We start from the raw sequence: 25,362 nt of genomic DNA, 5'->3' as shown, positions 1-25,362 counted from the left end.
ATTATGATTGTTTCAGTTATACCCTTCCATAACAATAACAAGTACATGCCACTCCGACTTGGCAGAATCTACCTTCACCTGTGCAATACCTCCGGTATAGATATTCTTAACCTAGAGAGGGGATTATAAAGTGCTTTATGTGACTGTGATGCTTGCAGATCTAGAACGTCCAGTTCTATCTTCTGTGATAGAACTGGACGTCATAGGTCATTACTATGTCCTTTGAGGGTTACATTTCTAGATCATCTAGTTCTATATCGCTCTCTTTGGGTTTCCTGCGTTTGGCTCTGGCTGGAGATCGGCTCCTCCTCTGGCCTTTTCCCCCAGACCCCTCACCTGCAGACGCCATCTTGTGTCCATCAGAGCCGGTTTCCTTGGTTTCAATGGGTGTTAAAGAGCGCATTGGTGAAACTGTGTTCTCCATAGATCCTGGCTGGGACTCCACAGAGGTTCTGGTCATCTGGCTTATCAGGGGGATTTCTCTGTTTCCCTCTTTCACCTCTTCATTCTCTTCTTCAGGATTCAACTCCTCCACAGCATCCTCCACCCCCACATTGCCCTCTGTGCCTTCCTCAGGAGTCTCTCCCTCTGCTCCCATCTCTCCCTCCTCCTCTCCACTTGTCTCTCCTGCTGTGTTTTCATTCTCTTCCTCCTCCTCTTCTTCCACCTTGAATTCAGACACCACATTGTTCTCCTCTGCCTCCTCTCCTCCATCCTCCTCATCCTCCTCTCCTCCTGTTTCATCCTCCTCAGCTGTTCCCTCTCCTGTCTCTCCTGTCTCTACTCCCTCCTCACCCGCCTCCTCCCCCTCCCCCTCCTCCTCACCCGTCTCCTCCCCCATCTCTTCAACCACCTCATCCCCCTCTGCTGGTCCATCAACAGTGTTTTCATCTCCTCCCGCTTGATCCTCCTGCACTGCTTCAGCGTCCCCTGCTCCTTCCTCCTCCCCTTCTACTAACTCCTCCCCCTCTCCAGTCTCCTCCACGTCCACGCCATCTTCTCCTGAAATTTCACCTCCCATCTCTCCTTCCTCCTCCTCCTCATTCTCTGTTCCCTCCACCACTCCATCCTCCTGTTCTTCAGTCTCTATCTCCTCAGCTATTTCCTCAGCTATCTCCTCCTCTACTTCCCCCATCACAGACTCAGCTCCATCACTCTCCTGTACTTCCTCCTCTCCCTCAGTCACTCCTTCCTCTTCCTCCTCAGGGATAGCTTCCTCTATGACAACAGTTGGTATAATATCCTCCTTGGTCTCCTCCTCTTTCTCGTCTTTGTGTAACACCTCTGGATTCACACCCTCCTCTTCCTCTTTCTTCTCCTCCAATTCCAGGCGATCATTGTTCAACCCCTCCGTGGGGCTAGAGGGCGCAAGAGGCTTTGGGTCTTTCTTCATCAGCAGGATCTTCCGCAGATCAAACGCCATCATCACCGGCGCTGTGGCGACCACAGCTTCCATTTTGATTTGTTGGACGTCTGCCTTCTTCCGTATGCAGGTGTCGCAGGGACAGTACTCATCCTCGCCCTCGCTGCGCTGGTCACTAACATCCGCCCCCGAACCCTGCTCCCCGTCACTCTTGTTCACTGACTGAACCTTCATGACCTTCAAAGCACAGTCAAACTTTATTATGAATGTATGCAAAACATAACAATACACTTTACAATAAATTAGGAATTCAAATATATTATGTAATTTTTTAAAAAGCTGTTAAACTAAAATAGTGACTTTGTTACTGAGTGACTTTAAAGGTAATTTAGAAACCTCAGGTGTTGGCCCCTCCCACCTTTAGCCTCCGCCTCCTCTGGTCTGTAACGGTTGAATCGCGGGACAGGATAGGGGGGCGCGGCACGCCCCCCCGCCCTGCACGCCCCCGGATCTTCCTCAGCTCACGATCAATGCTCGTCTGGATCCTTTTCTTCACCTCGTCTCTCAGCTCAGTGATCATAGTGTCCAACATCACATTGTTGTCTAGGTCCCAACGCACCTTCACAAACACAACAGTATTATCAAGATTATTCATTCAAAAAATTATTGTGATGAATATGATGATGATGATGATTCATGTTGTTGTATCAGTACCTTGAACTCAGCCATGGCGTCGACATAGTGGGTCATAAACTGTTTCTCCAGCTTCTTCAGCAGGTTGAGAACCCAGACCGGGTCAGGGTCCTGGGAGACACGCTTGGTGAGCAGGGCTCGCTGGACTGACGGAGGTGTCCCTGAGCTAGGGGTGTCCTCCGGGGTGTCTCTCTCTATGTCAGTGGGGGACTTATAGGCCGTGCTGTTTGAAGAGGATGGGCTTTTTGGGGCTTTGAGGCTCTCAGGAGTCTGCATCATCTCACCTCTCCCTGCGGGCGACTCTGAGATCGCCTCATCCTCCCCTGGACTGCTCTGTACTCGGCTGGCGATGTCTGGGGTGGCCGTGTCTGAAAGCAGCTCTGCTGATGCTCCTTCCCCCCCCTCTCCTCCTGTCTCTCCCTCTCCTCCTTCTGTCTCTCCCTCTCCTCCTGTCTCTCCTACTCCTTCCTCCCCCTCTCCTCCCTCTGTCTCTCCCTCTCCCTCTCCTCCCTCTGTCTCTCCCTCTTCTTCCTCTGTCTCTCCTGCCTCCCCCACCCCTTCCTCTGTCTCTCCTGCCTCTTCCTCTCCCTCTGCTATGGGAGTGATGTCACCCGCTGTTTCATCTGGTTTGCCTTTCCCAGAACCCCCCGACCCAGCTGAGCCACTGCTCAGGTCCACACCAGAGTCTTTCAACCTCTCCTTCCCCTCTGCCTCTCCCTCTTTCCCCTTCCCGGGGTTGGGCTTAGACAGCCACAGTGACTCTAGTATATCCATGACCTCTTGGTATCGCTGGTCCCTGTCAGGGCTTGGAGCTGCAGCTGGGAGAGAGGGCGGGTCGATGAGCTGCAGCTGGGCCAGACAGTCCAGCAGACCTTTAGCAGAGGAGCTCAGTCTGCGTCCGTACACAGGACTTATCTGGAGTAAAGGGATAGAATTAGGAATAAATTGTATCAAATGTGTTTGTTTTTTTATCTCCCTGAAAATCATACAAACCATGAATATGACACATTAAAAATATGAAATTAATAATAGTTTAAAAGTATGAAGTATATAAGTAAAACTATAAAGTATATAACCCTATGAGAAAAAGATTTGGAAGATTTCTATTTTGGGTTGAAAAGATGTTGAAAATACAATGAAAATACTTTTCAACATCTTTGTGCTCACTGGAAAGTAAAAGTATGCAAAGAAAAGTCTAGAAACAGGACATACCTCGGGCAGGGAGCTGCATCGGCCCAGTGTAGGGCTCAGTAGAACCTTCATTACGGCCACAGATGAGTGGCAGCTCCGAGGCAGCTCTGATTCTTTACTGAGGAACAGGTGGCGAGGACGAGAGGAAGTGATGTCATTGGTGGGCGGGGCTGGGTCAGGGCAGAAGCCAGCACACTCTCCCCCTTCTTCTTCTCCCTCCTCCCTCTCTTCTTCTTTTTCTTCCTTCTCTTGCTCCACTGCTACTCCCTCCTCCTCTCCCCTCTCTTCCTCCTCCTCTTTCACCTCCTCCTCTTCCTCTGGGTGTTCTGCAGCCTCCTTCACGTCCTCTTCCTCTTCCTGTTGTCCTGGTTCAGCCGTGTTCTCCTGTTCCTGCTCCTCTTCCTGTTGTCCTGGTTCAGCCATGTTCTCCAGCTCCTCTTCCTGTTGTCCTGGTTCAGCCATGTTCTCCTGCTCCAGCACTGTGGTCTCAACCGGTTCTTGTTTCTCCTCAGTCTCCTCTCCTCCATGTCCCTCTGTTTCCCCTCCTTTCTCCACGGCTTCCTCTCCTTCTTCTGTCTCCTCAATTCCCTTGTTCATCTCGTCTTCAGGGCTATCCATACCGCCGTCGGCAGGTATGCCTCTCAGCCAATCACTGACAACGTCGTTGGGCAAGGTGTTAGGCAGACAGAGGGGATCCAGCTCCTCTAACTCTGCCTCTTCCTGTTCGGGTTTCCTGCTCCTCCGACTCTGTCCACTCTTCCCGCTCTCAGTGAGGCTAACCGTTGACCCTCCAGCGCTGGAGGGGCGCAAGGCGGCAATGTTCCCCTTGAGCAGGTCAGCAGCTGACAGGAACTGAGAGAGGAGGCTGTCACTGATGCTGGCCGTCTCCAATTGAATGGTGGGACTGGGGGACTGGGGGACAGGGTCTCTCGCTCGCGGTGACTTTGGTCTGGAATTCCTTTCTATCACCGTCTTCACAGAGCGAACGCTGCCTGTGTCACTCTGAGCTTTGACTCTTTGTCCTTGACCTTTCACTTGCAGGAAGTCGGAGGCGCTTGTATTTGGACTCTCCTCCTCATGGGCATCACTGGCCTTCTCAACTTTCACCTTTGATCCGGTGGAGCGGGCGGAGGAAGCAGACACAGGCCTGGAGTCTCCAGCTGCTTTGGCAGGGCTCTTGGAGCGTACACTGGACGCTTTCTCCTCTGTGACATAATTTCTGACGTCATCAGCTATATCTGCAGCCTTGCTGGCGGCTTGACTTCGAGACTCCTCATTGGCTGTCTCGGTGGCAGGCGGTGTTCGATTGGTAGGTTTAGCGCTGGTCTGTGATGTTCTGGAGAGGGGTCTGGTGGGGGAGGAATCTGCTTTACCTTTGAGGTTTGTGCTCATGGCAGATTTCACACGGCCTGTCTCAAGGTCATCTCCTGTAGTGCTGGGGAAGGGTCTAACGCCTCTCTCACCTCTCTCTTTTTTCAGGTGCGGAAACATACTTCTGTTACTTGCATTAGACTTATTAGATGTACTGGACTTAGCTGAGATGTGAGATTTAGCCGACATGGCGCTAGCTGGTCTCTCCTCTGTTTTCTCTCCCTCACGGTCAACCTCTGTTGTTTCAATGGCAGGGACGTCTGCTGTTTTAGGTGCTGGAGAGACCGCTCTAGCACTTCCACTATTACAGGTGGACTTGTGAGACCTGCTGGACTTTGCTGAAACGTTGGATTTAGTCGACATGGCACTCGCTGGTCTCTCTGTCCCCTCTCCCTTCTCGTCTCCTCCGGTGGTCTCAACAACAGGGACATCAGCTGGCGTTTTAGCCCTCTTACTACTGCTGGACTTATGAGACCTGGTGGACTTGTCAGAGGTGGTGGATTTAGCCGACATGACGCTAGCTGGTCTCTCCTCAGATTTCTCGTCCTCTTTGTCCCCCTGCTCTTTTTCACCTGTCGTCTCAATAGAGGGAATATCTTGAGCCGCTGGAGAGATCGCTTCAGCACTTCCATTACAGGTGGACCTGTTAGACCTGCGGGTCTTTGCTGAAGCGTTAGATTTAGCTGAAATGACACTGGCTGCTCTCTCTTTCTCGTCTCTGACCTCGTCTCCTCCTGTTGTTTCAATAACAGGGACATCGGCTGGTTGAGATCTTTGACTCTCAGCCCGCCTGCTGCAGGTAGACTTATGAGACCTGCTGGACTTGACTGAAGTACTGGTTTTAGCTGAGATGACGCTCGCCGGTCTCTCCTCTGTGTCTCCAGCAACAATTGTATCGTCAACCGTCTCCTCTCCCCCTGTCGTCGTAATAACAGGGATGTTTTTAGTCCCCGGTGTCTCAGCCCTGACATTCCTACTGCAGGTAGACTTGTGGGATCTGCTGGACTTGACTGAAGCACTGGTTTTAGCAGACACGGTGCTCGCTGCTCTCTCTCTCTCCTCATCTACAGCAGAAGCTGGTACCTCTGGTGAGTTGGGAGAAGGGGCAAGTTCAGCTGGTGAGTTGGGGGAAGAGGCCCGTTCTGCTTTGCTGCAGGTGGACTTATGAGATCTGCTAGACTTCCCCGTTGTTTCAATAGCCAGGATGTTAGCCCCTTTAAAGACAACCCTCTCTGACGGTTTGGTAGACTTGTGAGATCTGCTAGACTTAACTGAGACGTTCATTTTAGCCGGCCTCTCCTTTGCGTCTCCTGCGGCAGCAGCCGATCCATTATCATCTCCTTCTGTTGTTTCAATAGCAGGGATGTCTTTAGCGACAGGTGTCTCAGCCCTAGCACTCCTACTACAGGTAGACTTGTGAGACCTGCTAGACCTGACAGAAGCCCTGATTTCACCTGACGCGGCTGCTCTCTGTTCCTCTGTGTCCTCCGCTGGATCGTTGACTGGCGTTTCACAAGCGGCTGGCTTTGGAGAGGTAGCTTTACGGTTAGACTTGTGGGACCTGCTGGACTTTGCTGAATCACTAGTTTTAGTTGACCTGGCACTCGCTGCTCTCTCCTCTCCCTCCTCATCTAGACCAGGTTCAGTTTCTGGCGCCTCTGAATAGGGGGAAGGGGCCTGTTCTGCTTTGCTGTAGGTGGACTTATGGGACCTGCTGGACTTTACTGAGAGTTTAGATTTAGCTGACATGGCGCTCTCTGCCCTCTCCTCTGTTTTCTCGCCCTCTTCTGCCTCTTCACCTTCACCGGTTGTCTCAATATCAGGGACGTCGGGTGTGTCAGAGCTGACAGAAGCAGCCCTAGACTTATGACATCTGCTGGACTTTGCTGAAACACAGGTTTTATCTGACATCACACTGGCTACTCTGTCCTCTGTCTCTGCTGCTCCTGTATCCTCAGCAGCTTCTGGTTCTGATCTGGGAGATGCTGCCCTCTCTGAAACTTTTGTGGACCCATCTGTTTTGCTACAGGTGGACTTATGAGACCTGCTAGACTTGGCTGAGAGGTTTGATTTAGTTGACATGGCACTTGCTGGTCTCTCCTCTCCCACCTCGTCAGTAGCTGTTGCCTCTGGTAATGTGGGGGAAGGCGCCCGTTCAGATTTGCTGCCATAGGACTTATGGGACCTGTTGGACTTTACTGAGAGGTTACATTTAGCTGACATGGCGCTTGATGGTCTCTGCTCTCTTCTGTCTTCCACTTCTCCCTCTTCCTCCATCTCTTCCTCCATCTCTTCCTCCATCTCTTCCTCCATGTCTGCAAGGGATTCTGAAGCCTTAGACTTATGGGAGGTTCTGGAGTTCCTGCCCTTGACTGAAGAGAAAGATTTAGCTGAGAGGACACTAGCTGCTCTCTCCTCTTTCCCCCACTCTTCTCTCTTCTCGACAACCTCCACCTCTTCCTCCTTCCCTGTATCCTCTCCCTCCTCGGGAAGAGACAGGTGTGACATTCTGCTGGCTGCTCGGCCCTCTTGGTAGTAGTGGGTACAGTTGGACCTGTTGGTCTTCTGAGAAAAACCGGACTCATCTGAGCCACCCGAGAGTCCGCTCCCTGACCTCTCCTCTTCACATTTAGATCGCTGTGACCTCTGTGAAGGGCAGGATGCAGGGCTGGACCTATGGTCACACCCGCTACAGTGAGAACACACAATGGACCCCATAGACCCCAATGACCCACCCGATCCCACGGAGAGACCGGTGTGAGTGGACATTACGCTGACTGCCCTCTCCTCCTTCTCCTCATCATCTTCATCATCTCCCTCCTCTGAAGCCACAGGGGTTGTGATTCTATTGAAAGATCTAGATCTGTGGGAGGCTTGGCTGTCCGCCCTCTCCTGGTGGGCCTGAGGGGTGACTTCTCCACCACGGCAGGAACAGGAGTGACAAGAGCGCCGGGAGGAGGCTCTGCTAGCCCTCTCCTCACCCATGTCACACCTTTCCTCTTCCCCCTCTCCCCTCTCCTCTCGCTGTGGGGTAGGGGCAGGGGTGTGGTTCCTGCTCCTGGAGTAATTGGACGAGTGGCTGGGAGGTCGCGAAGTCAAAGGGAGCGGTTGTGGGGGGTCGTTGCTATGGCAGCAGCGTGAGGCGCTGGGAGGGAGGGCATCCACATCTTCCTGAAGCGCTTTGAGTATGCGGGAGGAGCTAGACGGAGGACGCTCCTCCCCCTGGTTGTCTGGGGCACTCAGATTGAGTTCGCTGCGGCTGCAGCTACGGCTGACTGTACACACCTCCACCATTCCTCCGTCCCTCTCCACCTCCACCCGACGTTGTACCTCTTCCCTGACGCAGCACTCCTGGACAACCCTTCCGGGCTCCGAGCCCTCCTTGTGGGTCGCCCGTCTCCTCAGCACCCTGCTGGAGCGGCAGGAGGAGGAGGAGCTAGAAGAGTGGGTGTGTCTAACCCTGGAATGGGAGTGCTTAGAGGTCTGGATGTGGGCGGGGTTTTCCCAGAGGTCATACTCCGGGTCGGGTCTCTGGTAGCAGCAGGCACAGCGGGGCTGTGGCTCATTCAGGGAGCGCTGTGGAGGCTTGGGTGCGTAGTCGGCAGCTTCAGCAACACAAAAAGCGTAGTCAGGGTCCGAGCAGCTTTCCGATTGGCCCTGCTTCCGGAAACAGAATGAGAGCAATAGATTTTATTTGTAAAGCACCTTAATGAAACGAATAAAAACATATTAAAAAAACGGAAGTAATATAAAACAAGTCAAAAAGGCATATCAGAGTGAACCTGTAGGTAGCAGGGCGGGGCTTCCCTGAGCGGACAGCAGTCATTGGTCAGAGAGTCAGAGGGAGACTTCTTAATCTCCGTGGACCACTGGAGCGTCTCGTCGTTGTGGAGATTGAACCGCACCCTCATCTCCACAGACAGGCTGCCGTCTTTGTTCACCAGTACCCGCTTCTCTATGTCATCGTTCAGCACCGCCTCCCTGCCGCTGTGGGAGTGGGGACAAGTGCTGAGGCCGTTAGCGCAGGACTTCTCAGAGGACAGAGAGAAACGGGTGGAGCGGTTGGAAGAGTCTAAGCGAGGATGGATGATGCTCTTCTTAGTCTCCAGACCAAAGTTCACTACCAGGAAAGAAAGAAAGAAAGAGAGAGGGAGGGAAAGAGAGAAAGAAAGAGAGAGAAAGAAAGAGAAAGAGAAAGAAAGAAAGAAATAGAGAAAGAAAGAAAGAGAGAGAGAGAAAGAAAGAAATAGAGAAAGAAAAAAAAAGAGAGAGAGGGAAAGAGAGAAAGAAAGAGAGAAGGAAATAGAGAGAGATGTGTGTGGAAAAAAAATGAAAGGAAACAAAACAGAGAGGAAATATTAGTATTTCTGGATATTCAACAGTAACACTTCACTACCACTCACAGACAAACACATCATGACCTACCGTTCTTCTTGTTGTCGTGTCCCTCGCTGCAGACACTAGACCGTGATCCTTTTCCGTTACCAGGTGAGCGGGCTCCGTTACCAGGTGAGCGGGCTCCAGTACCAGGTGAGCGGGCTCCAGTACCCGGGGAGCGGGCCCCGTTTCCCGTTGACCTTGGTCAATCAATCAATAAACCAATCAATCAAAATGGAGTAAAATAGAATAGAAATTAAAGATATTCAAATAGAACAGCAGTTTTTCTATAAACTAACCGCGTCCCCAGTCCAGGAAGTTTCTCCTCAGAGCTCTTGGTTACGTACTCCAGAAGTAGAGGTCTGAAGGGCTCTCGACCCACACACACCAACACACCTGGACACGTCATCAGGCTCTGTGCACTGTCAATCTACACTCGCACACACACACGCACGTGCACACACACGTAAGTGCGTATAAACTTTAACACACCTGGGAACGTCAGGCTCTGTACAGTACACACACACACACACACACGCGCGCGCGTGTGCGTCCCCAACACACCACACACTCCCACCCCCCCCTCCCCATGACACCACACACTCCCACCCCCCCAAGACGCAACACACTCCCCCCCCCCCAAGACACCCCCCCCCCAAGACGCCACACACTCCCACCCCCCCTCCCCAAGACACCACACTCCCATCCCCCCCACACGACACCACACACTCCCAAGATGCCACACACTCCCATAACCCCCCCTCCCCAAGACGCCACACACTCCCATACCCCCTCCACAAGACACCACACACACCCACCCCCCCAAGATACCACACACTCTACCCTCCCCAGCCTTACCTCCCTTTCCCCCCTCCCCAACACACCACACACTCCCACCCCCACCCCCCAAAGACACTCCCATCCCCCCCAGCCTTACCTCCCTCCTCCTCCTCCCTCTTCCCCCCTCCCTCCTCCCTCTTCCCTCCTCCCTCCTCCCTCTTCCCTCCTCCCCCCTCCCTCCTCCCACCTCCCTCTTCACCCCTCCCTCCTCCCCCCTCCTCCCACCTCCTCCTCCCTCCTCCCTCCTCCTCCTCCCTCTTCCCTCCTCCCTCCTCCTCCCTCTTCCCCCCTCCCTCCTCCCCCTCCCTCCTCCCTCCTCCCAGATGTACCTTGCGTCCCTCCAGTGTGTATAATTTCCTGACGTGACACTGCATCAGTTCCGAGATGTCTTCCAGAAACACTCGGAGGCTTCGGGTCGAGCGGCGGCTCAGAATCACACTCCTCCTCACCGCAGGGTCGCTGTTTCTGACCAATAGGATGCGCCGCTGCCGTGTAGGGGTGTGGCTTGGAGCAGTGGGAGGGCAAGGGTCTTCAGCTGGTCGCTGTGGCACTCGGCGGCTGTAGTGGGACACACACACACACACCGTGAACACGCACACACCGTACACCAGTGGAGGCTCCTCAGAGGAGGAAGGCGAGGACCATCTTCCTCAGTGAATTTCATCAAAAAATAGTGAAACATTTAAAAACTTTTGTTATAAAGGTCAACAGCCACCGCCTGTCAGCTTGATTACTCAACAGTTTTCTCTCCAATCCGCGTGCACCTTACAGTGTAAACTTTCATTGATAGGCTTGGTTGTAGCAACCTCATGATGGGTACAGGGACAATTAGAGTATCATGTAGTAAGTATCCTAAACCCATCAATGTTACATTGAGCTGGATGAAATGGAATATGAATGGCAGTCATCCAATATGCTGTAATAGAAATAAGGCCCATGCTCATTAAAAAAAATGATAATCGTCCTCCTCACCTCGTCATCATCTCAAACGTCCCCTGAACGTCGCTGCCACATGATAAACAACATACATCATATTCACACCGTTATATACACACAGATACTCGTACAAACGCTCACCTGGGGTGGTGCCAGAGGGCGGGGCGTTTGCCAGCCAGCTCCATGTTGATTGGTTTAGCCTGCCGCCTGTCAGAGCAGAGGTAGCACCCCCCGTCCTCCAGCTGCTCTAGATGTTTAATACTGTGGGTTCCTCTGGGGGTGGTGACAGTGCGTACCCCAAAAGGCAAGGGCACCTACACACAGATACACGTTTAGGTTCAGAAAACGTCAGAGGTTTAATGTGTGTGTGTGTGTGTAGTGTAGAGTGTGTGTGTACTGTGTGTGTGTGTGTGTACTGTGTGTACTGTGTGTGTGTGTGAACTGTGTGTGTACTGTGTGTGTACTGTGTGTACTGTGTGTGTGTGTACTGTGTGTATTGTGTGTGTGTACTGTGTGTACTGTGTGTGTGTGTACTGTGTGTATTGTGTGTGTGTACTGTGTGTATTGTGTGTGTGTGTACTGTGTGTACTGTGTGTGTGTGTACTGTGTGTGTGTGTACTGTGTGTACTGTGTGTGTGTGTACTGTGTGTGTGTGTACTGTGTGTACTGTGTGTGTGTGTACTGTGTGTACTGTGTGTGTGTGTGTACTGTGTGTATTGTGTCTACTGTGTGTGTGTACTGTGTGTGTACTGTGTGTGTGTGTACTGTGTGTGTGTGTACTGTGTGTACTGTGCGTACTGTGTATTGTGTGTGTGTGTACTGTGTGTATTGTGTGTGTGAGTACTGTGTGTATTGTGTGTACTGTGTGTACTGTGTGTGTGTGTACTGTGTGTACTGTGCGTACTGTGTGTGTGTGTACTGTGTGTGTGAGTACTGTGTGTATTGTGTGTACTGTGTGTACTGTGTGTGTGTGTACTGTGTGTACTGTGCGTACTGTGTATTGTGTGTGTGTACTGTGTGTATTGTGTGTGTGAGTACTGTGTGTACTGTGCGTACTGTGTATTGTGTGTGTGAGTACTGTGTGTATTGTGTGTACTGTGTGTACTGTGTGTCTGTGTGTGTGTGTACGTTCTGACCTTCTGCGACAGGTCATCCAGCAGTGCGTCAAAGCATTTGAAGCTGCGTTTGTGGACGGCCATCCTCACACCAGCAAACTTATCGTCGCCTCTCTTGTAGAAAGTGATTCGCTTAGCTGGTGGCGCGGCGATCCAATGGGAGAGGTGAGAGGCGGAGGGTGGAAGCAGGGGGAGGGGGGAGCCATCTTCAGACTGGGGCCCATGGGGGTCCCACAAACCTGCTGGAGCCGACTGCATGCTGCCCTCTCACATACACCTAGAGAGAAAACACACACACACGCGCGCGCCTGGGAATGAAAATCAGCAACCACCCAAATCCTGGATGTAGATAAGCTGTCCAGAGCACCTGACACAGAGCACCTGACACAGAGTAGCTATCCAGAGTAGATAACCTATACACATGACTGTGACTGGCTATGGATATGACTGAATGTATTCATGGTATAGACTGCCCATATCACTTAATGTTTGGGCGTAGCCCTTGGCCACCAATAGAGGACGACAATGGAAACAAGTCTCTTGACTTTTGAGTGTATCCTCTGCAATTTTTTGTATGTATCTGTTGCCTGGTGTGACATTTTTATAAATACATTTTTTACAAATAAAATATTTTGCCACCAGATGATTGTTAATTAGTCTGGCCAATAGTTTGAGACTGGCCAATAGTTTAACACTTTAGAACTTATTGATGCATCACGACGGTACCAAACTCTCTATTTAAGCTCTGAGGAACACAGACTCCTATAAAACATGAAAGGAAAACAGAATCCTATAAAACATGAAAGGAACACAGAATCCTATAAAACATGAAAGGAACACAGAATCCTATAAAACATGAAAGGAAAACAGAATCCTATAAAACATGGAAGGAACACAGAATCCTATAAAACATGAAAGGAACACAGAATCCTATAAAACATGAAAGGAACACAGAATCCTATAAAACATGAAAGGAAAACAGAATCCTATAAAACATGAAAGGAACACAGAATCCTATAAAACATGAAAGGAACACAGAATCCTATAAAACATAAAAGGAAAACAGAATCCTATAAAACATGAAAGGAAAACAGAATCCTATAAAACATGAAAGGAACACAGAATCCTATAAAACATGGAAGGAACACAGAATCCTATAAAACATAAAAGGAACACAGAATCCTATAAAACATGAAAGGAACACAGAATCCTATAAAACATGAAAGGAAAACAGAATCCTATAAAACATGAAAGGAACACAGAATCCTATAAAACATAAAAGGAAAACAGAATCCTATAAAACATGGAAGGAAAACAGAATCCTATAAAACATGGAAGGAACACAGAATCCTATAAAACATAAAAGGAACACAGAATCCTATAAAACATAAAAGGAAAACAGAATCCTATAAAACATGGAAGGAAAACAGAATCCTATAAAACATAAAAGGAAAACAGAATCCTATAAAACATGAAAGGAACACAGAATCCTATAAAACATGAAAGGAACACAGAATCCTATAAAACATGAAAGGAAAACAGAATCCTATAAAACATGAAAGGAAAACAGAATCCTATAAAACATGAAAGGAAAACAGAATCCTATAAAACATGAAAGGAAAACAGAATCCTATAAAACATGAAAGGAAAACAGAATCCTATAAAACATGGAAGGAACACAGAATCCTATAAAACATGGAAGGAACACAGAATCCTATAAAACATGAAAGGAAAACAGAATCCTATAAAACATGAAAGGAACACAGAATCCTATAAAACATGGAAGGAAAACAGAATCCTATAAAACATGAAAGGAAAACAGAATCCTATAAAACATGAAAGGAACACAGAATCCTATAAAACATGGAAGGAAAACAGAATCCTATAAAACATGAAAGGAACACAGAATCCTATAAAACATGAAAGGAACACAGAAACAGGCGTGTATCCTGGCTGAAGGTAACAAGGTAAAGAGGTAGGACAGCCCAGGCAGGCTATGTTTAAAGAAGTGTCTCTGTTGGTCGGACAATCCTATTTGGGACAGACTGTAAACAGGTAGCAGCACATGCTGAGATCAGCCCTACCTGCCCATAGCACATTACATAAAGCCTATTTACACAGGTCAAACACGCACACACACACACACACACACACACTCACACGCACACGCACACACACACACGCACACACACTCACACACACACAAAATGTACTCTGTAACACAATATTTGCTACAAAATAATTCAAATAGGCCTATAACATTATAATGTTTCTAAATAGTTCCAAAATGAGCAGGAGGTTAATTACCATAGTTTATGTTGTAGGAAACTATGGTAATTACCAATAATTGAAAATTTTCATCTATTTTCAATCAATTCTCAATAAACAAAAATGAATTGAAAATGTTTTTCAGTTTATTTTTCATTTTAGATTGAAATCACTTCCTGATTTGACTGTCTTCAATTAGAATTGACCCCAACCCTGGTAAGTACATGACGATTTGCAACCATTGATTGAGACTAATGCATTGAGATTAAACTAGCTACAGGCTGGCCAGACCGTCTGATAGAACAGATGGTTGAGCGTGTTGGAGCACGGGGCTGGCACCACCAGGTGGTTGAGTGGGTTGGAGCATGATGCTGGCACCACCAGGTGGTTGAGTGGGTTGGAGCATGATGCTGGCACCACCAGGTGGTTGAGTGGGTTGGAGCATGATGCTGGCACCACCAGGTGGTTGAGTGGGTTGGAGCATGATGCTGGCACCACCAGGTAGTTGAGTGGGTTGGAGCATGATGCTGGCACCACCAGGTGGTTGAGTGGGTTGGAGCATGATGCTGGCACCACCAGGTGGTTGAGTGGGTTGGAGCACGGGGCTGGCACCACCAGGTGGTTGAGTGGGTTGGAGCACGGGGCTGGCACCACCAGGTGGTTGAGTGGGTTGGAGCATGATGCTGGCACTACCAGGGTTGTAGGTTTGAATCTCACATGTGCTGCATATTCAATACATCTGTTAAATGTAAGACTTTTTGAGAGAAAAAAATAACATTCTATTGAATTACACTTAAAATGCAATTATCTGCTGTTTTAAAAAGGTAATTTCCTTGTAAAAGGACCCATGAGCACCAACATGTGAAGTTCATAAGAGCATGTCAAATTGGGTTATAAATTAAAATAAAGAGTCTATATTTTTGGGGTATTTTTATTTATTTATTTGACCTTTATTTAACTAGGCAAGTCAGTTTAAGACTGTGGGTTAACTACCGAGGAACAGTGGGTTAACTGCCTTGTTCAGGGGCAGAACAACAGATTTTTAAACTTGTCAGCTCAGGGATGGAACCTTCCGGTTACTAGTCCAACGTTCTAACCACGAGGCTGCCTGAATTTAAGGCACATAGAATTGTTTTACCATTTATCATCCTACAAAATGCAATACGGTTTAAGGCTTTGATTTTTGGTTAAACAGATGGAAAACTGGTCTTAGAAAACATCTCCCAGAAAAAGTCTTAAAAACACGTTGAATGTTGAAGTAAAGACCCTCTGCCAACTAATATCAACACTATTTTTTTTCTGCCTTTCTGTAAATGTAAGCCTTGGAATGAATTATGTTACCAAAGACCCACATACCTTTAAGATATTTTCAAGTGTTATGATAATGAAAGTAACAAGTAAAAAGTTAAAAGCTTTAAAGGGTTGAAAAGGGTTGGAAACCTTCTGGAACTTTTCCATAAGAAGTTAAGCCCTGGAATTTTGGGGAATTTTGCTTAAACTCATTTTAATTAGTTTTTTGCTTAAAACAGGGAACCTTTTTTTGCGAGATAAACATAAGTCAATTCTAGGTCTTGTGGCATATTTTGGTTAAACTATCCCCCAATTCAATGGAATTGCAACCCTCTGCATGCACAGTGCATTCTTCCATCACATGTACAGCTGATTCAAAAGATCTTGCTCACTAAGGAGATGCTGTTGAGTCCACATTACTACACTGTCTGAGCCCAGGACTACATACGTTTTGATTACAATACTAGGTGGGGTGAATATATTTTATATGACATACATAATTTTTTGTTAACTAGTAAATAGTAGCATACAGCAAAGTGTGTTTAAATCTAACTTGTTAACAATTTTTGCTAGTTAGTTTTTGCTACCATGTGGGTTTTATCTTGCTTGAGCCTTGCTAACTGAGAAGTGTTATTTCACCTGTTTCCATACATGTTTCATTTTAAAACATTTATCTTACAAAGGAGTTGTTTAATCTAACTGCTTAACTATTTATCTGTACATGTAAATTATATGTATTTTTACAAATGTTTCTCTAATCTTTATAGGAAAATGTCATGCCATCTGATGTGTGGAGACATTTCACTGCAGCTAATGTAGAAGGAGAAGTTGTGTACATTTGCAAATACTGTGCCAAATCATATGTGAAGAATGCAACAACAAAGATGCAGAATCATCTGGCCAAGTGCATAAACTTCCCTCGGCACTCTCAACAAGCAACCTCTAACAAAAGTCGCTCTACTTCTATTCGAGGTGAAAATTATGAATCTGACACCTTATCGATAGCAACAGCTCATAGTCCTCTTGGAATCAGAAGTTTTTTTTGACTCAATGGAGGAATGTAGTCAGAAAAATGCTGATGAATGTCTTGCTCATGCTGTGTAACTGTTCACCTCTGATGCTCACAGGCATTGTTTATTGGAAGAGATTTCTGAATGTTCTTCACCCAGCATACACCCCGCCAACCAGACATGCTTTATCTACTCATTTGCTGGATGCAGAGTTCAACAGAGTTCAAGTGAAGGTCAAGCAAATCATAGAGAAAGCAGACTGTATTGAAATCATCTCTGATGGGTGGTTGAATGTTCATGGGCAAGGAATAATTAACTACGTCATCTCCACCACTCAACCAGGATTCTACAAGAGCACAGACACAAGGGACAACAGACACACCGGTCTATACATTACAGATGAGCTGAAGGCAGTCATCAATGACCTTGGACCACAGAAGGTATTTGCACTGGTGACAGACAATGCTGCGAACATGAAGGCTGCTTAGTCTAAAGTGGAGGAGTCCTACCCTCACATCACAACTATTGGCTGTGCTACTCATGCATTGAATCTGCTCCTCAAGGACATCATGGCACTGAAAACAATGGATACCCACTACAAGAGAGCCAAGGAAATGATTAGGTATGTGAAGGGTCATCAAGTTATAGCAGCAATCTACTTCACCAAGCAAAGTGAGAAGAATAAGAGCACCACATTGAAGCTGCCCAGCAACACCTGTTGGGGTGGTGTTGATATCATGTTTGACAGTCTCCTGGAGGGGAAGGAGTCTCTCCAAGAAATAGCCATATCACAGTCTGCCGATACAGACAGCCACATCAAGAGGATCCTCCTGGATGATGTATTTTGAGAGAGAGTGGTAAGCAGCCTGAAACCTATAGCAGTAGCCATTTCACAGATTAAGGAAGACAATGCCATCCTGTCTGATGTTCAGACTCTGCTTGCAGATGTAAGAGAAGAAATCCGTACTGCCCTGCCCACTTCACTGTTGCTCCAAGTAGAGGAAACTGCAGTTCTGAAATACATCAAAAAGCATGAAGACTTCTGCCTGAAGCCCTTACACACCGCAGCGTACATGTTGGACCCCAAGTATGCTGGCAAGAGCATCCTGTCTGGTGCAGAGATTAACAAGGCCCATGGTGTCCTCACTACCGTGTCTCGCCACCTTGGCCTCGATGAGGGCAAGGTTCTTGGCAGTACACTTCCAAGCAAAGGCTTTGGTATGGATATGCAATACGGAAGTCGTGCCAACATATCTCATCAGCCACCTGGTGGAAGGGACTTTGTGGATCTGAGGCTCTTTCCCCTGTTGCCTCAATCATCCTCCAAATCCCACCAACATCAGCTGCCTCAGAGCGCTAGTCCTTGTTTGTGAACACACACACACCAAAGCACGCTGACCAATACAAGGGTTGAAACATTGGTGGCCAATGCTTTTTGAGCCTGACAACAAGCTCTCCTTAACAAGGTTGGAAAGTGACAGTGAAGATGAGGCCGCGTCTGATGTTCAAGAGGTGGATATTGAGGAGGTCCAGGGAGAAGACATGGAACCCTGAGAGGAAGACAACCAAAGTTTTAGTTTCTAGACTATCATTTTACAGATTTTTGGGGAGATGCGATGGGTCATTCAATATTCCCTTTCTTTTGTTGTTCAGTGAAATCATCTCATGTGAAGAGTCAACTAATTTAATTCAAGTTCAATTCGTAACTAAATTGTTTAAGAATATATATATGTTGGACGGATTTAATCGTTTTCAATTATGTCTACTTATGATCAGGTAAAAGGTTTATGTTTCTGTCTCAATATGATATGGTAAATATATCCAATGCAAAAAACATCTACATTTAAATGGTATTAATATTAATTCCCATATATTCCCGTTAATTCCCATATATTCCCGTTAATTCCCACAGAAAGCTTCCACCTCTGAATATTTCCCAAAATGTGCAACCCTGGGTAGAGCTATCAATTAGTTATAGGGTTTTACGGATATAACTTTTTTAATTAATTATTAAATTATTACATTTCCGGAAAAAAACTCGGTAACGGAATTTCTGCAATTTAATTGGCTACAATGGGAAATCTTAGTGGACACAAAGCACAGTTGAGTTCACAAGTTTGGACAGCACAGTAGAGTACAGTAAAGGAAAGTAGAGTTTAGTTCAATACAGCACAGTACTGTACAGTACAGTAGAGTTTAGTTCAATACAGTACACAGATGAGCAAACTAGAGTTGGGTACCTTATAATGTGTTGTATTGTACTGTACTATACTCTACTATATTTTACTGTACTTTATTCTACTGATCTCTACTGTGCTGTACTGAACTATACTGTTCTGAACTCTACTGTTCTGTACTGAACTCTACTGTTCTGTTCTGAACTCTACTGTTCTGTACTGAACTCTACTGAACTCTACTGTACTGTGCTCTACTGAACTGTACTGAACCCTACTGTACTGAACTCCACTGTTCTGTACTCTACTGAACTCTACTGTTCTGCACTGTTCTGTACTGAACTCTACTCTACTGTACTGTGCTGTGCTCTACTGAACTGTACTGAACCCACTGTACTGAACTCTACTGTACTGAACTCTACTGTTCTGTGCTGTGCTCTAATGAACTGTACTGTACTGAACTCTACTGTACTGTGCTCTACTGTTCTAAACTCTACTGTTCTAAACTCTCCTGTACTGAACTCTCCTGTACTGAACTCTCCTGTACTGAACTCTCCTGTACTGAACTCTCCTGTACTGAACTCTCCTGTATTGAACTCTCCTGTACTGAACTCTCCTGTACTGAACTCTCCTGTACTGAACTCTCCTGTACTGAACTCTCCTGTACTGAACTCTCCTGTACTGAACTCTCCTGTACTGAACTCTCCTGTATTGAACTCTCCTGTATTGAACTCTCCTGTATTGAACTCTCCTGTACTGAACTCTCCTGTACTGAACTCTCCTGTACTGAACTCTCCTGTACTGAACTCTCCTGTACTGAACTCTCCTGTACTGAACTCTCCTGTACTGAACTCTCCTGTACTGAACTCTGCTCTTGGTAGTATCACCGCTCTTGGTTTGAGGCCGATACGTAAAGCTTAATAAATAAAGAGCAGTGATACTAGTAAGAGCAGTGATACTAGTAAGAACAGTGATACTAGTAAGAGCAGTGATACTAGTAAGAGCAGTGATACTAGTAAGAGCAGTGATACTAGTAAGAACAGTGATACTAGTAAGAGCAGTGATACTAGTAAGAGCAGTGATACTAGTAAGAGCAGTGATACTAGTAAGAGCAGTGATACTAGTAAGAGCAGTGATACTAGTAAGAGCAGTGATACTAGTAAGAGCAGTGATACTAGTAAGAGCAGTGATACTAGTAAGAGCAGTGATACTAGTAAGAGCAGTGATACTAGTAAGAACAGTGATACTAGTAAGAGCAGTGATACTAGTAAGAGCAGTGATACTAGTAAGAGCAGTGATACTAGTAAGAGCAGTGATACTAGTAAGAGCAGTGATACTAGTAAGAGCAGTGATACTAGTAAGAGCAGTGATACTAGTAAGAACAGTGATACTAGTAAGAACAGTGATACTAGTAAGAGCAGTGATACTAGTAAGAACAGTGATACTAGTAAGAGCAGTGATACTAGTAAGAGCAGTGATACTAGTAAGAGCAGTGATACTAGTAAGAGCAGTGATACTAGTAAGAGCAGTGATACTAGTAAGAGCAGTGATACTAGTAAGAGCAGTGATACTAGTAAGAGCAGTGTGCGGGTTTCTTATTTCTTCTCATCTTATTCCTATTTGGAAGAGATTACTTTCATATCCATAATTATGGATTTCTGTGAAGTACAGATCAGGGACTCATGATGAAAATCCTTTACCGGGTGTAGATCCACTTCACTTACTGTAGTTCAACAACCAAAACATATATTTTTTCCAAAGTCAATGTGTCATAGCTGACCCCCCATTATTTCTGCAGACATAGTTTCTTAATATAGTATCTTAATTCTGAGTATATACAGGGCATTCAGAAAGTATTCAGACCCTCTTGACGTTTTCCACATTTTGTTCCATTACAGCCTTATTCTGAAATTGATTCAATTGTTTTTTCCCTCATCAATCTACACACAATACCCGATAATGACAAAGCAAAAAAACTGGTTTAAATTACATTTACATAAGTATTCAGACCTTTGACTCAGTAAAATCAAGGATCTCTTTGCTCCGTTCATCTTTCCCTCGATCCTGACTAGTCTCCCAGTCCCTGCAGCTGAAAAACATCCCTACAGCCTGATGCTGCCACCACCATGCTTCACCGTAGGGATGGTACCTGGTTTCCTCCGGACGTGACGCTTAGCATTCAGGCCAAAGAGGTCAATCTTGGTTCCATCAGACCAGAGAATCTTGTTTCTCATGGTCTGAGAGTCCTTTAGGTGCCTTTTGGCAAACTCCAAGCAGGCTGTCATGTGCCTTTTACTGAGGAGTGGCTTCCGTCTGGCCACTCTACCACGAAGGCCTGATTGGTGGAGTGCTGCAGAGGAACCGTCGAGCTCTGTCAGAGTGACCATCGGGTTCTTGGTCACCTCCCTGAACAAGGCCCTTCTCCCCCGATTGTTCAGTTTTGCCGGGCGGCCAGCTCTAGAAAGAGTCTTGGTGATTGCAAACTTCTTCCATTTAAGAATGATGGAGGCCACTGTGTTCTTGGGGAACTTCAATGCTGCAGAAATGTTTTGGCCTCGACACAATCCTGTCTCGGAGCTCCACAGACAATTCCTTCGACCTCATGACTTGGTTTTTGCTCTGACATGCACCATCAACTGTGAGACCTTATATGTGAGACCTTATATGACCTTGGGTGTGTGTCTTCCCAAATCATGTCCAATTAATTGAATTTACCGCAGGTGGACTCCAATCAAGTTGAGATTTTTCTACAAGGATGATCAATGGAAACAGGATGCACCTGAGCTCAATGTCAAGCGCCATCTCAAAGGGTCTGAATACTTATGTAAATAAGGTATTTCTGTTTGTTATTTGTAATACATTTGCCAAAATTACTACTTTTTTCGCTGTGTCATTATGGGGTATTGTGATGCCATTGTGGGGTATTGTGATGCCATTGTGGGGTATTGTGATGTCATTATGGGGTATTGTGATGTCATTATGGGGTATTGTGATGTCATTGTGGGGTATTGTGATGCCATTGTGGGGTATTGTGATGCCATTGTGGGGTATTGTGTGTAGATTGATGAGGAAAACCTGTAATTGAAAATCATTTTAGAATAAGGCTGTAACATATTAAAATGTAGAAAAAGTGAAGGGGTCTGAATACTTTCTGAATGGAGATCTCTGAGGGAGATTCGACCGAAATTCTGTTACCAAACTTTGCATCTGCACAGTTCCTCCAGTAAATGTGTTTTAATTCTCAGTGTAAACTGATAAAAATAGTCCTTGTGCATAGAGCTGGTTTGTTAAATTGCACACACACACACGGTCTCTCTCTCTGTCTCTCTGTACCATCACAGACACCACATTATAGTTGCGTAGACAGAGGCATGCGGGCAGGAACTGTGACTTTATGACAACAGACATCTTCTGCTCCATAATCAGTGGCCTGACAGGAACATAATGGAGCTGTCCCAGAATGGAACTTTAAGGTGTACACTTTGTAGAGACTAGTTGGCCTAAACACGGCCTGGGGATTAATACCAACAGGGGAATCTTCTCATTTCCTCTGCTCAGCCTTTAATAGGTTACTTAATCCCACCTTTACCTGGAGTTACACAATCCTACACAGATAGACATGCAAACGCACCTGTTATTGTCTCTGAAACCGCTGAGTTAAACCCATCAGAGATGACCATCTATAGATATTTTCAGTGGTTATATAACTAAAACCTAAACAGGTCTCACTACAACAAAAAACACTACCTTCACATTCCACTGTCAAAGTCAGCAGAATACATGAACGCAACAAGTGAATCTGAGACTACAATCAACTATCTACAGTACAGTCATCTTCCATCAAACACACACACACACACACACACACACACACACACACACACACACACACACACACACACACACACACACACACACACACACACACACACACACACACACGTCTACCCTAACACTAACCACCACACACACACACACCTTTACACACTAGAGCCCCTAACTTTGAGACATTCTACTCACATAGTCAGGAAACATGATCCAATCCGATAGAAGCAGTCCGAGGTGAATTCCTTCAAACTGCTCTGCATCTGGCTCCCATACTGTACCAGTGTCCGTGTGTGAGAGTGTACGAGCTAGCCGTGTCTACCTGTACCAGTGTCTGTGTGTGAGAGTGATCGAGCTAGCCGTGTCTACCTGTACCAGTGTCCGTGTGTGAGAGTGTTTGAGCTAGCCGTGTCTACCGTCAGCCGTTAGTCCACACACACTGACACTGTGGTTAGCGCCTGCAACAGGTTCCAACCCACTCCTGTAAGATGGCCGCTAGCTAATCAGACCTGGAGGGGAGGAGGAGGAGGGGAGGAGGAGGATAGAAAGCAAAGCCTCCTTAATCAGCTGAGATCTGGCAGAGTGATGGTGTTAGGGATAGGGTTAGGATAGGGATAGGGTTAGGATAGGGATAGGGTTAGGATAGGGATAGGGTTAGGATAGGGATAGGGTTAGGATAGGGATAGGGTTAGGATAGGGATAGGGTTAGGATAGGGATAGGGTTAGGATAGGGATAGGGTTAGGATAGGGATAGGGTTAGGATAGGGATAGGGTTAGGATAGGGATAGGGTTAGGATAGGGATAGGGATAGGGTTAGGATAGGGATAGGGTTAGGGATAGGGTTAGGGTTAGGATAGGGTTAGGGATAGGAATAGGATAGGGATAGAATAGGGATAGGACAGGACAGGATAGGGTTCAGGATAGGATAGGGTTAGGGATAGGATAGGGTTAGGGATAGGACAGGATAGGGTTAGGGATAGGATAGGGATAGGGATAGGGTTAGGATAGGGATAGGGATAGGATAGGGTTAGGATAGGGATAGGACAGGACAGGATAGGGTTAAGGATAGGATAGGGTTAGGGATAGGATAGGATAGGATAGGGTTAGGGATAGGATAGGACAGGATAGGGTTAGGGATAGGATAGGGTTAGGGATAGGATAGGGTTAGGATAGGGATAGGGTTAGGATAGGGTTAGGGATAGGATAGGGTTAGGGATAGGATATGATAGGGTTAGGGATAGGATAGGGTTAGGATAGGGTTAGGATAGGGATAGGGATAGGGATAGGGTTAGGATAGGGTTAGGGATAAGGTTAGGGTTAGGGATATGATAGGATTAGGGGTAGGGTTAGGCTAGGGTTCGGGTTAGGATAGGATTAGGGATAGGATTAGGGATAGGGTTAGGATAGGATTAGGGATAGGGTTAGGATAGGGTTAGGGATAGGGTTAGGATAGGGTTAGGATAGGGTTAGGGTTAGGATAGGATTAGGGATAGAGTTAGGTTAGGGATAGGGTTAGGATAGGGATAGGGTTAGGATAGGGTTAGAATAGGATAGGGTTAGGATAGGATAGGGTTAGGATTAGAGATAGGCTAGGGTAAGGGATAGGGTTAGGGATAGGGCAAGGGATAGGGTTGGGATAGGGTTAGGGATAGGGTTAGGGCTAGGGATAGGGTTAGGGGGAATGATACACAGTTCCATACAGAACAGGTTCATTGATTGACTAGCTCAGGGGTTGCAGCAGACAGCTCTGAGGAAACATACCACAGAAACAGAGCACATGGACATCCTACTGAGGCTAGAACTTACTGGACCACTCTATTTGAGTTAGGGTTACCCTCTATTTGAGTTAGGGTCACCCTCTATTTGAGTTAGGGTTAGCTCTATTTGAGTTAGGGTTAGCTCTATTTGAGTTAAGGTTACCCTCTATTTGAGTTAAGGTTACCCTCTATTTGAGTTAGGGTTACCCTCTATTTGAGTTAGGGTTACCCTCTATTTGAGTTAGGGTTACCCTCTATTTGAGTTAGGGTTACCCTCTATTTGAGTTAGGGTTACCCTCTATTTGAGTTAGGGTTACCCTCTATTTGAGTTAGGGTTACCCTCTATTTGAGTTAGGGTTACCCTCTATTTGAGTTAGGGTTAACTCTATTTGAGTTAGGGTTAACTCTATTTGAGTTAGGGTTAACTCTATTTGAGTTAGGGTTAACTCTATTTGAGTTAGGGTTAGGGTTACCCTCTATTTGAGTTAGGGCTACCCTATATTTGAGTTAGGGTTAGCTCTATTTTAGTTAGTGTTACCCTCTATTTGAGTCAGGGTTAGGTTTAACTCTATTTGAGTTAGGGTTAGCTCTATTTGAGTTAGGGTTATCCTCTATTTGAGTTAGGGTTAGGGTTAACTCTATTTGAGTTAGGGTTACCCTCTATTTGAGTTAGGGTTAGCTCTATTTGAGTTAGGGTTAGCTCTATTTGAGTTAGGGTTAGCTCTATTTGAGTTAAGGTTACCCTCTATTTGAGTTAGGGTTAGCTCTATTTGAGTTAGGGTTACCCTCTATTTGAGTTAGGGTTACCCTCCATTTGAGTCAGGGTTACCCTCCATTTGAGTCAGGGTTACTCTCCATTTTAGTTAGGGTTAGCCTCTATTTGAGTTAGGGTTAGCCTCTATTTGAGTTAGGGTTACCCTCTATTTGAGTTAGGGTTAGCCTCTATTTGAGTTAGGGTTAGCCTCTATTTGAGTTAGGGTTAGCTCTATTTGAGTTAGGGTTACCCTCTATTTGAGTTAGGGTTACCCTCTATTTGAGTTAGGGTTACCCTCTATTTGAGTTAGGGTTACCCTCTATTTGAGTTAGGGTTACCCTCTATTTGAGTTAGGGTTACCCTCTATTTGAGTTAGGGTTACCCTCTATTTGAGTTAG

At 46.4% G+C, this 25,362-nt stretch overlaps 1 protein-coding gene across 1 annotated transcript; it reads right to left on the bottom strand.

Moving 5' to 3' along the window:
• Positions 1-229: 229 nt before the first annotated feature.
• On the bottom strand, positions 230-22,871 carry LOC139374538 (rp1 like 1a). Its single transcript, XM_071115529.1, has 12 exons — positions 22,649-22,871; positions 11,908-12,163; positions 10,913-11,085; positions 10,165-10,393; positions 9,295-9,425; positions 9,044-9,195; positions 8,401-8,738; positions 3,269-8,275; positions 2,585-2,971; positions 2,078-2,503; positions 1,782-1,982; positions 230-1,600 (listed from the first exon to the last, which is right to left on the bottom strand). The coding sequence occupies exons 2-12, from the start codon at positions 12,142-12,144 to the stop codon at positions 230-232; spliced, it is 8,652 nt and encodes a 2,883-aa protein (XP_070971630.1). The 5' UTR covers positions 12,145-12,163; positions 22,649-22,871.
• Between the last annotated feature and the right edge of the window lie 2,491 nt (positions 22,872-25,362).

Source organism: Oncorhynchus clarkii, chromosome 19 (assembly GCF_045791955.1).
Source record: "Oncorhynchus clarkii lewisi isolate Uvic-CL-2024 chromosome 19, UVic_Ocla_1.0, whole genome shotgun sequence".
Lineage (NCBI taxonomy): Eukaryota > Metazoa > Chordata > Actinopteri > Salmoniformes > Salmonidae > Oncorhynchus > Oncorhynchus clarkii.
This window is presented reverse-complemented; position numbering and strand designations above follow the sequence as displayed.

What these genes read in the sequence shown, in the direction of transcription:
- LOC139374538 (XM_071115529.1), bottom strand. Translation starts at nt 12,144, where the DNA reads ATGCAGTCGGCTCCAGCAGGTTTGTGGGACCCCCATGGGCCCCAGTCT. An exon ending in ACACACTGGAGGGACGCAAG is followed by an intron (nt 9,426 to 10,164) that starts GTACATCTGGGA and finishes GTGCGAGTGTAG; the next exon opens with ATTGACAGTGCACAGAGCCT. An exon ending in GATGCAGCTCCCTGCCCGAG is followed by an intron (nt 2,972 to 3,268) that starts GTATGTCCTGTT and finishes CCTTTACTCCAG; the next exon opens with ATAAGTCCTGTGTACGGACG.